Source organism: Monodelphis domestica, chromosome 4 (assembly GCF_027887165.1).
Source record: "Monodelphis domestica isolate mMonDom1 chromosome 4, mMonDom1.pri, whole genome shotgun sequence".
In the NCBI taxonomy this organism is placed as follows: domain Eukaryota; kingdom Metazoa; phylum Chordata; class Mammalia; order Didelphimorphia; family Didelphidae; genus Monodelphis; species Monodelphis domestica.
This window is the reverse complement of record NC_077230.1, coordinates 288,698,257-288,712,829: the sequence shown is the minus strand read 5'-3', so window position 1 is coordinate 288,712,829 and position 14,573 is coordinate 288,698,257. Positions and strand designations below refer to the sequence as shown.

At 37.6% G+C, this 14,573-nt stretch overlaps 1 protein-coding gene across 1 annotated transcript in view; it reads right to left on the bottom strand.

The window, feature by feature from the left end:
• Positions 1-746: 746 nt before the first annotated feature.
• The window catches only part of LOC100022970 (potassium-transporting ATPase alpha chain 2), a 31,020-nt gene continuing 17,193 nt past the window's right edge, over positions 747-14,573 (bottom strand). Inside the window, exons 12-23 of the mRNA XM_007495177.2 lie at positions 13,708-13,900; positions 12,027-12,202; positions 10,718-10,854; positions 9,230-9,380; positions 6,915-7,083; positions 6,649-6,803; positions 5,663-5,786; positions 5,342-5,487; positions 3,067-3,200; positions 1,921-2,022; positions 1,361-1,452; positions 747-1,231 (exon numbers count right to left, since the gene is read on the bottom strand). Coding sequence (XP_007495239.1) covers positions 1,203-1,231; positions 1,361-1,452; positions 1,921-2,022; positions 3,067-3,200; positions 5,342-5,487; positions 5,663-5,786; positions 6,649-6,803; positions 6,915-7,083; positions 9,230-9,380; positions 10,718-10,854; positions 12,027-12,202; positions 13,708-13,900 — 1,608 coding nt within the window. The 3' untranslated portion in view covers positions 747-1,202. The remainder of the gene's footprint in view (positions 1,232-1,360; positions 1,453-1,920; positions 2,023-3,066; positions 3,201-5,341; positions 5,488-5,662; positions 5,787-6,648; positions 6,804-6,914; positions 7,084-9,229; positions 9,381-10,717; positions 10,855-12,026; positions 12,203-13,707; positions 13,901-14,573) is intronic.

The window sequence follows — 14,573 nt, the reverse complement described above, 5'->3', positions numbered from 1 at the left end:
GGCAAGACACTTAACCCCCATTGCTTAGCCTTTACCACTCTTCTGCCTTGGAACCAATACTTTGTATTCATTCTAAGATGAAAGGTAAGGTTTTTTTTTTTTAAGTTTAGATATAAGAGAAATAAATTATGTTGAGATATTTATAAAAATATTTTTAAAAAGTTTATAGACTCCAGATCTTTGATCTTTGATCCAGAACCTTTGATCTCTAATCTTCTTTTTGGAGTCCATGGTCCTCAAGGGTACACAAGGGATACAATACAAAGGAGGAATAAGGGCTAAAAATGATGCCCCCCAAAGGGGATTTTTACAGCTTTAGGGTATTGACAGCAGAGACAAAATAGCAAAAAAAAGTCCATGTATATCTTTCCAGCTTTTGTTCCAAACTCCAACATCTTCTAATTCTAACAGAAAATTTTCTTTAATTGTAATAATAACAATAATAGGTAGTTTTTATATATAGTGTTTGTAGGTTTGGAAAATGCTGTGCATTTTATCTCTTGATTTTCATAGCAGTCGTGAAATAGGGCTATCACCTCTATTTTACAGATGAGTAAATTAAGACCAAGAAAAGTTAAGACATTGCTCAGGGCAATAGTTAAGTGTCTGCTAAGAAAGTGTGTGAGGCAGCATTCAATTTCCAGTCTTCCTGACTCTGGGCTCAGTGTTCTGCCTACTGTTTTCAGCTACTTTCTTATCTGAAGTAGAGCACCTCTTCCCAGGGATTCTAAGAACAACACGGTCACAAGCTTATTTTATAAAATATCCTTTACTTTAAAATGTGGCCTCTCTACCAGGCCAGTTTACTAGGGTTTGTGCTTCACATAATCGTGCCCAGGTTGAATTCATAAAACTCAACAGTCTCAAACCCAGTGCAAGTGCATGCTTTACAATACAATTAAACACCGAGGAAAAATATGTACAGATTCCACAGGTCCTTTTTCTTCTCTACCTTTTTTGAAATTTACACACTTTAAACAAACAAGAGGGACACAGGACAAGGTGCAGAAGAAAAACTACCTATACAAAAAGGCTAATCTCATTTTACAGTGCATTAATTGAGAATCTTTCATACATATTTCTTCTGGTAAGTGGATTTTGATGATGCCCATATTGCACAAGAGATTTCCCAGTGCAGGTGACTGGAGAACACTGAAGATCACCGAGGAGAAATGAAGAGGTCTTGGGAGCCAATGGCAATTTCAGTAATACATGTTCTTATCCCACCAGCCTGTACGGGGAGAAAGAGAGTTAATAAGAAATATGGTACCCATGGGAGATGTAAAAAGACAAATGCTCAATAAACCTCAGCAGAGTCTCCTAAATATGGATCCCAATCCTTCTCATTGATGTTACTTACTTCCTGGATACCGCCTGATTAGGAGTTTTCGGAACTCATCATATAGCCAGATGATAATGGCATATGGTACTGCCACAAACCAATACTGAACACTGTAAACAAAATGGAACCAAATCCAAGAGTCAAAATGTGTCAGAAGATAAGAACCAGCTTCTTGGGTAAACAATGGTGGAGTTATTAACTTTGCTGCCTTCTTGGTAACTTCAACCCATTCAGTGGATATAAAAAAGCAGGAAAGGCTTTTTCTAAACTGGCCCAAAGCAGCTCTTTTCTTTTAAGGCACAGTACAAAATAGGGAATACTCAAAGATAAGGATGCAAAGTGTGCTTTTTTCCTTCAAATCTTTCCAAAGAGAATTTGGATTTGAATTTGTTCTCATTTACTTCGATAACTTGACCAGACTTGACTATTTTTCCAGAAGAAGATATATGGTCTTAATCCTTGCCATTCATTTCTGACCCAGACACCTTGACAGTAGCCCAACCTGGTCCCCTAATTTAAGACTCTACTCTAAATAGTGGCTAATGCTTTTCTTTCCCAGAGTAGGGCAGATAACTCACCGAAGTGTGGTGAAATTCAGAGCTGTAATACTTCCAAAGCCATAGGAGAGGATTAGGGCTATGATAATTTGAGATGCGATCCCTACCCAGATCACTTTATTTCTGTAAGAAAAATAAACATGGACAAATTTTTAATTTACTTGGCTATTCCTCCCCTCTTCCTACTACCACCAACTTCCCAGTCTCCCAGGCTCTCAATTTAGGAATCATTCTGGACTCCTCACTATCCCCCTCGATCCTTCTATTCCCCCATAACCAATCAATACCCAAGGTTTATTGATTTCACCTTTGTGACATATACTGTCCAAATTTCTTCTCTCTTTGACACTGCCCTTTGTAGACCCATATCACTTTATTAAGCCTTGCCTATTATAATAACCTACTGGTGCATCTCCCTGCCACAAGTTTCTCATTTTTTTCACTCCTCTTCCTCTCAGGTCCCCAAATGATATTAAAGTGTTGGTCTGAAAACATAAACCCCTTCTCTCTCTATTCCATAAACTCCAGTGGTTCCCTTTCACATCCAGGACCAAGTATAAAATCTCATTTGGCATTCAAAGCCCTTTATAATCTGCTCCCTACCTTTTCAGTATTCTTATACCTTTAACTCCCCTCCCACCCCCAAATCCTGGCTTCCTTGCTGTTCTTCATACAAGACATTCCATCTCCCCACTCTGGATGTTTTCATTGTTTGTCCTCCAGGCTGGTAATGCCCTGCCTCCTCATCTTTGCTTCCTGCTTTCCTTTGGTTTCTCCACATCTCAGCTAAAATCCTATATCCTACAGAAAATCTTTCCCAATCTCTCAATTTTAATGCCTTCCTTTGTTGATAATCTCCGATTTATCCTGTACGTGTTTTATTTGTATATAGTTGTTTACAAGCCCCCATTAGATTGTGAATTCAGATTGGGGGTAGAAATGGCTTTTTGCTTTTCTTTCTGTCCCAGTAACTAGTGTAGTGCCAGGTTTGGTTGGGTACTTAAGGTTTATTGACCAACTGATGTCTATCAAGCTAATGTGATCTGTGAGATACTATCAGAAGATCTTTTTACCGTGGTAGGTATCATAACATTAATTCCTTTAATAAGCCAACAGAACTTCACCTTTTTTACATCATAAGTCTCTGATATATAGTATGGTTGATACCTGAAGAGACCTTGCTGGAAAATAGAGTTTCTCCGAGTCTTTCTGATGATTAAATCTGCTATTTGCTGGATTGTGATTGCAGAAAAGAAAGCAGTATATCCAGTCCATTCCAAGTATTTCCTCTGATATCTTGTCTGCAAATGATTGGGAAGAGAGAAAGCTTTTGGGAATGTTTAAGGAAGTTTCATAAGAGCTTATTGCTAGATGTGTAACCATCTGGTTACTCAGTTATTCAAAAAGAGGAGCAGTTGAGTAGGAAAGAAAGGATGATGTCATTTATTCTACTTATCACCCATGTGGGGGACCTTGCAGTCTAGTTGTTCTTTTGTAATGTGTTACAAAGCTAATGTCTGTGGGCTCTGTTGTTGTTGAGCCATTCAATCATGGCCAATTCTTGGTGACCCTGTGCACCATAGCATTTGAATACTGTCCATAGGGTTTTTTGGCAAAGATATTGAAGTCGTTTGCTAATTCCTTCTCTAGTGGATTAAGGCAAACAGAGGCTAACTAATTTTCCCACGGTAAGTGTCTGAGGTTGGATTTGAACTCAGGTCTTTCTAACTCTAGGCCTAGCATTCTGTCTACTGAATGACCTAGCTGCCTCTAGCAAACTATTATGAAAGGCAAAGACTAGTCCTGATAAACAGCAAAGCTATTCAAATATTCTGCACCTCTCTATTGATTATTTCTATTCTGGAAAATCAATTCCAGTTCCAGTAGGCACAATTCTACCCACTTTCTGTTCATCGACTTCTTTGAACTACAGATAACTCTAAGGATCTAGGCTGAGCTGGGTAACATTTTTTTCTCATGATTAACTACATGATCTAAGGGACAGTCTTCAATCACAAATCAAACTTCCCTCCAAGAGACTCTTATCTCATTGCTGTTTTTTTTTAAACTAATGACATTTGTTTTTAATAAAATATAGACAAAACTATTTCATTAATAACTAGCACTTATTTAGAATTTTTAATTTTATTTCATTTAGTACCATTATTATTCCCACTTTACAGATGAGAAAACCGAGGCACACAGAAGTTAAGTGATTTGTCCATGGTAACCCAGCTAGCAAGTGTTGCAGAGAGAATTTGATTTCAGGTCTTCCTAACTCCAAACCCACAGCTCTAGCCACCCCAAACTCCCTAAAACAGCTAATGAGGTAGTAACTAACACTATCCATTATATTTAACCTGAGATTTAGTGTGGTTTAATGTATTCTTCATTTATGTAGTTGGAGTCAGTGCATATATTTCCATTCTATTTTGTATTATTTTTTATGTTTTTTTGGGAAAGCATATTTTATTCCTACGTTTCCCCCTATTAGCCACTTCCCAGTTACTGTTTCACTCCACCACTCCTAGTTTGTAATAAAGAAAAACAATTAAAAGGAGAAAAACCAGTATATTGACCATATGCCCATTCCCTACCTATTGTTTACTACCTCTCAGTCAAGAAGAAACATTGCCTAATCAGAGACCATGACCAGGAGCTTTCACCCTTTTCATCTCCAGAACTTGTGCTATGAGTGTATCCTTTTATCTTTCCTGTCAGTTTTCTTCTAGTTCTAGAATCATGATCAAATCAACTCTACCATTGTTCTTGGGTGTTTGTGTCAGGTTACTTCCTTACAGCTTATATCTGGGACAGGGAAAGCATCAAAGGGGTTATGAGCTACTGTGTAATTAGGATGTGCTCCCCAGAACTCTAAATCCCAGCTTCCCATAGTCCCTCTCACATTAGGGAGGATATAAGTTTTCTGCAGCTTTGCCCTCTCACTCTCTTTTCCCTGGATCATGGTTTGTGGAGGAGGGGCTTTATGCCAGGCAGGAGAATCCACACACATGGGTTTACTTTTTGTTAGATAATTAGGTTTGAACTTCTATTTCTTTTATTTTATTTTCTTTCTACTTCAAGTGATTATTAATAAACTATATAAAGTATAATACTTAGAGTCATTAGATATTAATTAAAATTTTACACTACCAATTCCTTCTTATTTTCTCCCAGCATTAGCATGTATGATCTTTGAGGGCAAGGGCTGACTTTTGTATGTCTATAGAAAATGTTTTTCATTCATTGAATTTGTATTTCATGCTCTGACAGTGTCTGAGGCATAGTAATCAATAAATGCTTATTGACTTTTCCTTTCATTCATTGATTCTAATCAGGTAGTCATATGAGGGCAGTCCAGAAGATGGCATTTTAGGATCAATCAGGTCAAACACTCGATAGAATAGGGAATAAATGGGATTAGAACTTTGATCTCTCTTACCCATTCTTGTCCATAGCTGTCTTCAAGATCATTTAGATAATCATCTTCCCAATATGACCGTAAGAAAATGAGTCCAGTAGGTCTGAATCCTTGTTCTGCATAGATGGTGAAGTAGGCAAGGAAGGCTCCCAAAGATTGTATGATTCCTATGGACATATGAGACATGTTAAGAATTTAGGAACACTGATGAGTTCAGGGTATTCTCTTTCCAATTGTCCCTACCCATTAAATTTTTTTTCTTTCTAAACTCATTAGGGGATGGGGACTTAAGGGGAAAGACTTTTGGTACCAAAATGACAAATGAGAAAGACCTCAGCATACCAATGTGTAGATAAGAGTACAAAGCCAGCTGTTGATTCACTAATCTGTCCTTCTTCTTATGGCGTGGCTTCCGGTTCATGATATCACTCTCGGCTTTCTCATAGGCCAAGGCAATGGAAGGAATCTATGGCAGGGAAAGAAGATGGTGAAATCCAGTGACTTACCATTGTCTGGTAGGTAGAACACATACAGTTAATATTTGGACAGAAAATAGAATAGAGATCATAAATGAATCCTAAGGCTCTAGAAGCAGCTTGGCCAGGAAACTTTCGAGCCTTCAAGCAATAAGAGTCATTTATTATTAGTGTCAAAACAAACAGATTTCTAACCATGCCACAAAGTTTGAGTAACCCAGTATATTACTACCTGTAGAGAAGAAAGCGAGGGATAGTTTCCCTTGCCTTATTTCTATTTTGCTCTCAATTATCAACTATCTAATATCTACACAAATCTAGATTCATGTATTCCAAAGTCAAATGAGTAATTTATCTTCAATAATGTTGCTTATTCTTCAACTATTCTCTAATTATGATCTGTTGTGAATTTAGAGAACCTAGGTCAAAATCCTGCTCAGGCCTTAAGATGTTGACTTGGTGTATCCTTGTGTGAGTCATTAAAGCTTCAGTTTCCTTATCTATAAAATGAAACTGTTGAACTGGATGATCTCTAACCTAGTTTTAGACCTGTGATCCTATGAATTAATTTGGTTGATTCTAGATGCAAAGATAACCAAAGGAAGTACGTGGATCTATTTTCAGCATTTTATCTTCAGAATGGAGGACTGTTGATAAAGGACCATGCACATTTTTTTGAGCATCAGATAAATGGAATGGTTTGGAAAGTTCAGTTTAGGAGAGAGTTTATTTTTATCACCCATCTCTTTTGAGAAGTTATTTAATTCTCTTCAGGGGAGAGGATAGAAGAGAAAATGATCCCCAAAGCTCATGGCCATATTTTATTCCCTGATACCCCAGAGATCTACTTACAATATCAGTGCCCAAGTCGATGAACAAGATGGTGATGGTACCGATGGGCAGGGGGACCCCAGCAGTAATGAAGATCAGGAAAGGGCAAAGCTCAGCAATGTTTTTGGTCAGGGTAAAAGCAATGGTTTTCTTCAAATTATCAAAGATTAGGCGACCTATGATGAGAATTTTTCTTTAGAGAAATTGCCTTTGATCCACAAGGTTAAATCAATTCTCTATGAAGGCTTTTTGTAAGATGTCTTTTGTATGGAAGGGACCTAACTTACCTTCCTCTACACCAGTCACAATAGAGGCAAAGTTGTCATCTAGTAAGACCATGTCTGCTGCATTTTTTGCTGCATCAGATCCTGCAATTCCCATGGCAATCCCAATATCAGCTTTCTTCAGAGCTGGGGAATCATTAACACCATCCCCAGTCACTGCAACAACAGCATCCTAGAAAAACACAGTGGGATAATTGTTTCTCTTGACTCTTAAATGCCCAGAGAAAGAATTGATGAATAGAAATAAGTAAGACATAGCTTTATATATCTATATCTATATCTATATCTATATCTATATCTATATCTATATCTATATCTATATCTATATCTATATCTATATATATCTATATCTTTTTGTCAAATAATGCTTTCTCTAGTGGGGGGTGGTGGTGGTGGAGAGATGGATGGAGGGAGTTAACTGGGTATTTTAATGTGATAAATAAATAAAAATGTCTTTAATGAAAAACAACCCCCCCCCTCAAAACAGTGGGATTTAAAACTTTAAATTTAGAAACTTCAAGAAGTGGACAAATGACTAGAGTATTGATAGAAATAATAGCCTCTATCTTCTCCTAAAGTTAGGATGACCCTATGTTTTACAAGTCTTTTGTGAGGAAAGGGATATTTTCCCATATGAAATAAGTTCACACTAATACTCTTAAAAAAACAACAACTTTCTTTCTTAGAACCAATAATATATATTGTTTCCAAGGCAGAAGAGCGGTAAAGGACTAGGCAATGGGGGTTAAATGACTTGCCCAGGGTCACACAGCTAGGAAGTGGCTGAGGCCAGATTTGAACCCAGGACTTCCCATTTCTAGGCTGGGCTCTCAATTCACTGAGCCACCTCACTGCTCCCTACCAATATTCTTTTAAATTAATACATATGATAAAGTGGTAGAGAACAAAGATGGGCATCTCTATCTTTAGTGATAAAATACTGAGCACAGGTTCTTAATTTTTCCTTAGTTTTCTTTGTATCTAAGCCCAGCTAAATGGCTTCATTCCAAATAGGATTAATAAATTAGAGAATGACCATTAGAAGGACCATCATCTTCTTAAACAAGGAAAACTTATTCAATCCAAGGCAATGGTATAGAAATTGTAATGGTCTATACCAGTGATGGTGTACCTTTTAGAGACCGAGTGCCCAAACTGCACCCTTACACTGTATGTGAGCCCCCCTTATCAAGTACTCCCATTGTGTTGATGGGCAGAGGGGAGAGTGATGGGAGAAATATTCTTAGGCACATGTGGAGAGGGGGAAGGAAACAGCCCTCTTCTGGAAAGCTCTGGCACATGTGCCATAGGTTCACTAACATGGGTCTATACTATTGTGTATAAGAAAAAAATCAAAGGGACCATTTTGGAGAAACCTAGGAAAACTTGTATGAGCTGAGGCCAAGTAAAGAAAGCAAAACCAATATAATTTATATAATAACAACATTACAAAGATAAAAGACTTGAAAGACTCAGCAACATAATGATCAACCACTATTCTAATAGATTAATGATGAATCATGCTCCCCACCTGATAAGTGGAATATATGAGACAGAATGAGACATTTTTTGGAACGTGACCAACGAGGGGATTTGCTTTGTTTGAACATGCATGTTTATTACAAAAATCTAGTTTTTAATTTTTGACTCCTTTTTTCACTAATGAAGAGGGCAGGGGAAGGACAATTTGAGGGGAAGAGAAATAGTAATTTGCAAAGTTAAGGATAGGAGGATATACTTGATGTCAAAATAGAATCTAGAGGGCTTTCTTTTTCCTGAAGTCTAGGAGCTAGATGATTCAGTGGCTAGAGTGTTGGGCCTGGAGTTAGGAAGACTTCTGTTCAAATCCAGCCTTAGATTATTACTAGCTTTGTGACCCTGGGCAAGTCACTTAATACCCATTTCACAGGTTTGTGGTGAGGCTCGAATGAAATAATATTTATCAAATCTTAGCACCATGACTAGAGATAGAAAGCACTATATAAATGTTAATTGTGATTATTAGTTTTTTTCCTTTGTATTTCCAAAGCTTGGCACAGGGCCTAGAACACAGTAAATGCATAATGAATGCTTGCAGAATTGAATTGAATTTCCTGGAAAGAACCATTCATTTCTTTTCCTGAGGCTTGTGAAGGAACCTTAGCTATGTTTTAAGAATGAGGTTTATATTATAACAAAGTCTCTTTTCATACAAAATGTCAGTTGGAATCTGAGTTGGATTCATCTGGATATCTGTCAATGAATCAGTCAATAAACATTTGAGAAGCACCTATTATATGTCAGGAACCTTGCTAAATGTGGCCTCCCTGGCCACTTACCTGTCTTTGACAGCCTTCCACAATAATCAACTTCTGTTGGGGAGATGTTCTTGCAAAGACAATTTCAGTGTGGTTGATGAGGATCTCATCCAACTGCTCTTGGCTCATCTCCTTCAGCTCCATTCCATTTACCACAGCTGCCTTTGCCTCCCTAGAAGGGCCAAAGAAATGCCCAGTTAGCAAAAAGGACAGCTCTCAGTTCTGCATTGAGAAACTCAGTACATAACAATACTATGAAGGTGGCTAGTCTCTCACTTCTTCACTAATGCACCCAACTACTCCAAAATAGAGAAGCCTAGCTCAGTAATTATCTCCAATCAGTGTCATTTCCTTTCAAGATGGGGGACTCACATTGGATCCCTTGCAGTGACTACTTCCAAGTTCCTTCCTTCCACAGGGGACCCCAAAAGGGCTGACAGTGAGATGTGCCTGGAAATAATAATGTCTGGCTGCTCTTTGTGACTAGAATACCCTTCCCTAGAATTGTCCCTTGAATTCCTATTCATTCTTTAAATCCCAATGTAACGCCTTGTCCCTTCAATGAAGTCTTTCTGGCTTCTTAGCTAAAGGCAACTATTTCCCTTCTTGGAAGGAATATAATCCTAGTGTATTGCTCATGTGGTTATATATTATTTTATATTTGATTCAACAAATGTTTATTAAGTCCCAATTATATGTAAGGTAGTATGCTTGGCATCCATGATACAAAGGCAAAGGTCTTCAGGAGTACAAGAAAATAGGCAACTAGGGAGAGCAAGAAAGGATTCACAGAGGATCTGAGATAAATCTTGAACAAAACTATAGGTGATGAATGAGTTCATTTTAGGTAGGAGAGAACCTGTATAAAGAGGTTTTAAACCCTTTTTATGTCGTGTTTTGGGAAGCCTGTGGGACAAGTGAAATGGTACAGAGGATAAAATTCAGGCTTGGAGTCAGGAAGACTCATCTTCCTGAGTTCAGATCTGATCTCAGAAACTTACTAGCTGTGTAATCCTGGACAAGTTACTTTCAGTTCTATTTGCCTCATTTCCCTCATCTGTAAAATGAACTGGAGAAGGAAGTGGCAAACCACTGATGTATCTTTTGCAAAGAAAATCTCAAATAAGGTTATGAAGAATAGGAACAATAAAGCTCACAGATCCTTTCTCAGAATAATAGTTTTAAATGCATAAAAGAAATAGATCACCAAGAAAATCAGTTATATTGAAATATATCTATTAAATTAAAAAATTCACGATTTCCAGATTCATACCTTTTTGATTTTAATATGGACTTAATATTGGATAAAAAATTGCTATTAGTAACTTTCCTGAGCTCTTAAGTGGAAAAGTAATTTTGCTTTGTGTATATGTATGTGTTTATAAATAAACAACCCCTCAGCAGCAGCCTAAGAGGCTAAAGGCCCCAAAGTGATGAGCCTCAAAATGCTGGAGCTCTTTGGAAGCAAAGGGAAGCTCACTAACAGAGTTCCATTACCATTGCTTTTACCTTTTGTTAACCTGTTCCACAGGAATATTAAGACGTTTTGCTATGTCTTCCACAGTCTCACTATTGGCTGAAATTATGCCCACACTTTTGGCAATAGCCTTGGCTGTGATTGGATGATCACCTGTCACCATGATGACCTGAAGTGGATGAGAAACAGATATAACCAATGAGAAGGGTGTCCAGTAAAAGCAAAGGGAAAAGTGAACATTGCTACTCTTGTCAGTGCTAAAGATAGATTTGCCCTTGGGGGGGGGGGTTTAGTTGAGATGTATACTTTTCCTTCCCCAGGAAAAGATCAAGACCTCAATACATTTCCCATATATTTGCTTGTCCCATTGTTCCTTGATTCTTTTCTTTCCTTATATGGAGAAAACATTTACATTCCAGTTTAGAGGATCAAAGAGATAGAATTAAGAAAATGCTAAAAGCTACTATGATCTTAGATCTACATAGTATATCATGTTTAAAAGGTTTTTTATGTCTATTAACATCAATATAACAATCACAATTGCTTATATTTATATACACTTTCAAGTTTCCTCTTTTTAGATGAGAAAATGGAATTTCAGGGAAGTTAAGTGATTTGTCCAGAATCAGTTAATAATGATGGAGTTGAGAATAGAGTCCTATGCCATACTGCCAAAAGCAACCATTGATTTAAAAAAAAATGGTCTTTTTCTTTTCATTGCCTGGCATGGCTCATGGGGAAATTAAAATGGGATTCAACCAAATAATGTATTTAAAGCATTTTGCAAACCATATAAGTGCATTATATATGTAAGCTCTTGTAATTATTCAGCCATTCCTATGATATCTCCACTCCACCAGAGCGGAGAGTCAAAGTCTTAGATAAAAAATAACAGTAGCAAGAAGTTTCAATACAAAGCACCTTGTGATATTTTTAAAGGGAAAAATCACTAAAAATTTGACATAGTCAACTTAAAAAAGAATAGAGATTGGGACTGGACTTGCAATTTCATTGATGAAGAAATGCCATCTACCAGGGCAGATTGGACCCTTCTCTGTGATTTAGTCTTAGAGAGCTGCCTAGAGGACTTGTCTATAATCACTTAGCCAGGATATATCAAGTAGGTCTTGAGTCTGCCATATATGAGAAGGAACTTGAACCCATGTCTTCCTGGCTTTGAGCCCAGCTCTCTCTCCATTCTGTCATGTTGCCTCTCAAATGTAAAAGGGAAAAGAAAAATGCATAGACTTGGTAGAGAGGACTTAATCATAAAAGTAAATTTCCTCAAAGGAATGTTAGCACCTATGAAAGATTCCTAGAGGTGGAGAAAAGGAACTCTACCTTGATGCCAGCACTGCGGCACTTGGTGACTGCATCAGGGACAGTGGATCGAGGGGGATCAATCAATGATAGCAGTCCCACAAAGCAGAGGTCAGAGGTGGGAAAGTTCATGGCATCTATATCAAAGGGATAGGTATCTGGAAACTCATCTTCTGGTAAGTAGAGATGGCAGAAACCTGTGGTAGATATGCATGGGAAACAAGGAGGGGAAGGCATTAATAAAAAAAGGATGAAGATTAGAAATAAGAGTCATTCTGCTTCCAAACCATACAAGCACATTAAAGCATAAGAATCCTCTTTCTTTTTTCCTTTTTTCTTTTTCTTTAATTTTTCTTTCTTTCTTTCTTTCTTTCTTTCTTTCTTTCTTTCTTTCTTTCTTTCTTTCTTTCTTTCTTTCTTTCTTTCTTTCTTTCTTTCTTTCTTTCTTTCTTTCTTTCTTTCTTTCTTTCTTTCTTTCTTTCAATCCTCTTTCTTGAATGGAAACTTGAGTCTTTTTCCTGCATCTTCCTCAGAAAAGGTGCAATAAATATTTGTAGAAAAGGAATCTTATTAGGGACAGAATAGAATCCTCTGATTGCTACAAGGATTATCTGTCTAGCTATAGGATATTGTGAAAGCCATTCTTGAATCAAGTTAAAAATTAGGTCAAAGAATCATTTTTAAGCTGAAAGAGACCTCATGTCAACTTCTTCAAACTCCTCGGTTCTGTGTATAAGGAAACTGAGGCTTGAACTTGACATTCAGGTGGGAAGGCACCTAAAAGCCATTATAGTTGTGTTATATAGATCCTTTGTTTAAAGTTCTCATTTCTCAGCAGCTACAATACTTTTGGGCTTCTTCACAACTCTTCATCATGTCTTCCTTCCCCAGGCTCATCACTGAAGGATTTCATCGTGCTGCAATTTAGTTTATAAAATGTACATTTTATCAGAACCCTCAGTTTTTCTGATTGGATTCTATAACTGGAGGGTAGGGCCATCGGCACTCAGGGCCTCTATTTAAAGAGGGTGTTCAGCAGAGCTATTCTTCCCATTTGTCATCCACCTATGTTAATTTTGGACTTTAGAACTTTGCATCATGACTTCCCCTCCCTTTTCAGCTTCTTTTTGTGTTTTCTTCCCTATTAGATTTTAAGCTCCTTGAGGTCAGAGACTAATTTTGTTTTTGTTTTGTACTTGTATCCCTAGAGCTTAGCCCTGTGTCTAACACATTGGTGATACTTGATAATGTTTATTGACTGAAGGAAAAATTTAACATGGCGTTAAATTTTTGTCAGGCAGAAAAATGGAAAGTTTCTCTCCTGTAAATCATCCATACTAATAAAACTAGCTCTCAACTATTAAAAAAGAAAAAAAAATAGAGCAACTGTTCATGAATCTATGAGTTCATTGATGGTTTCTTCATTAGAGAATGGGGGGTTTGTTAATAAAATCAGGGATCTTTGAAGTGTTTTTAAGAATGTTTAACCACTGGTCATATGCTTTTCTCCTTCCACTACCTCTCATAATCTCCACTGTCCTTTAGGAATATAAACTCTTTCAATTTGGATTAATTTACTTCCTTTGGAATCACCTTCCACTGTTTTTAATAAGCTTATCATCCAATTCTTTCAGCTTAAATTTTTTTACATTACAGTTGCCAGTGGCCCCTTCAGCTCTGTCACCATCCCAGGCCAACTCACCAAGAACTCTCTCCCCTAAGCCTCCCAGCTCCATGTATGCAATTTGGAAGGCCTCTGCTGTGGTTTCATCAAGAGGTTGCTCTTGACCATTGATCATGATGGTGCTGCATTTTTCTAGGATCCTCTCAGGGGCTCCTTTCATCACCAAGAGGAAGCGCTTGTCATTGGGGTCATCTGTCTCATGGATGGAGAGCTGGGAGGAAGAAATTAAGTCTTACACGAAGCAATTCACTATTACTGTCACTTCTAAGGAGCCCGAAGAGATTCTCCACAACCAGCAACAGCCTAGAGGAAAATCATCTCTTACCCTTTGTACACTGGACCTCCTTACAATACAAACAGGAGTATAATGATGCCCTCAGTAGGCATCCAAGCCTCAGCATTGAGAGGATCAGAGAGCTAGAGATGGAAGAGACCTTAGAGACCATACAGTGCAATCTTTTCATTTTATAAGTGAAAGAACTGAAACCCAGTGAGGTTCAGTGACTTGCTTCACTTGGGCCACACAGGTAGTAAATGGTAGAGGCAACATTGGAAGCCAAGACTTTTTATTTATAGTAAGTGAACCTTTTATTGTCATCTTATTCAAACTCAAAATCACCTCTAAAATATCTTGGTGTCTTTCACAAAAAAAGATCTCCAAATGTGGCCTAAGCCTAAACCTGTAGCTTTGGCTTGCATATGAGAAATCAGTGGACTTAAAGTGAAGTAATGCCTCTCTCTAAAGAGTAAGGGAGGGTAGAACCAAGATGGAAGAGTAGAACTAAGATCGGAGTGTATAGGAAGCAGCCAAGCAGAACTCTTCCTCCTTTTCTCTTTAAGCAACTTTAAAAGAGCACCTCAAATCACACTTTGGGGTGATAGAG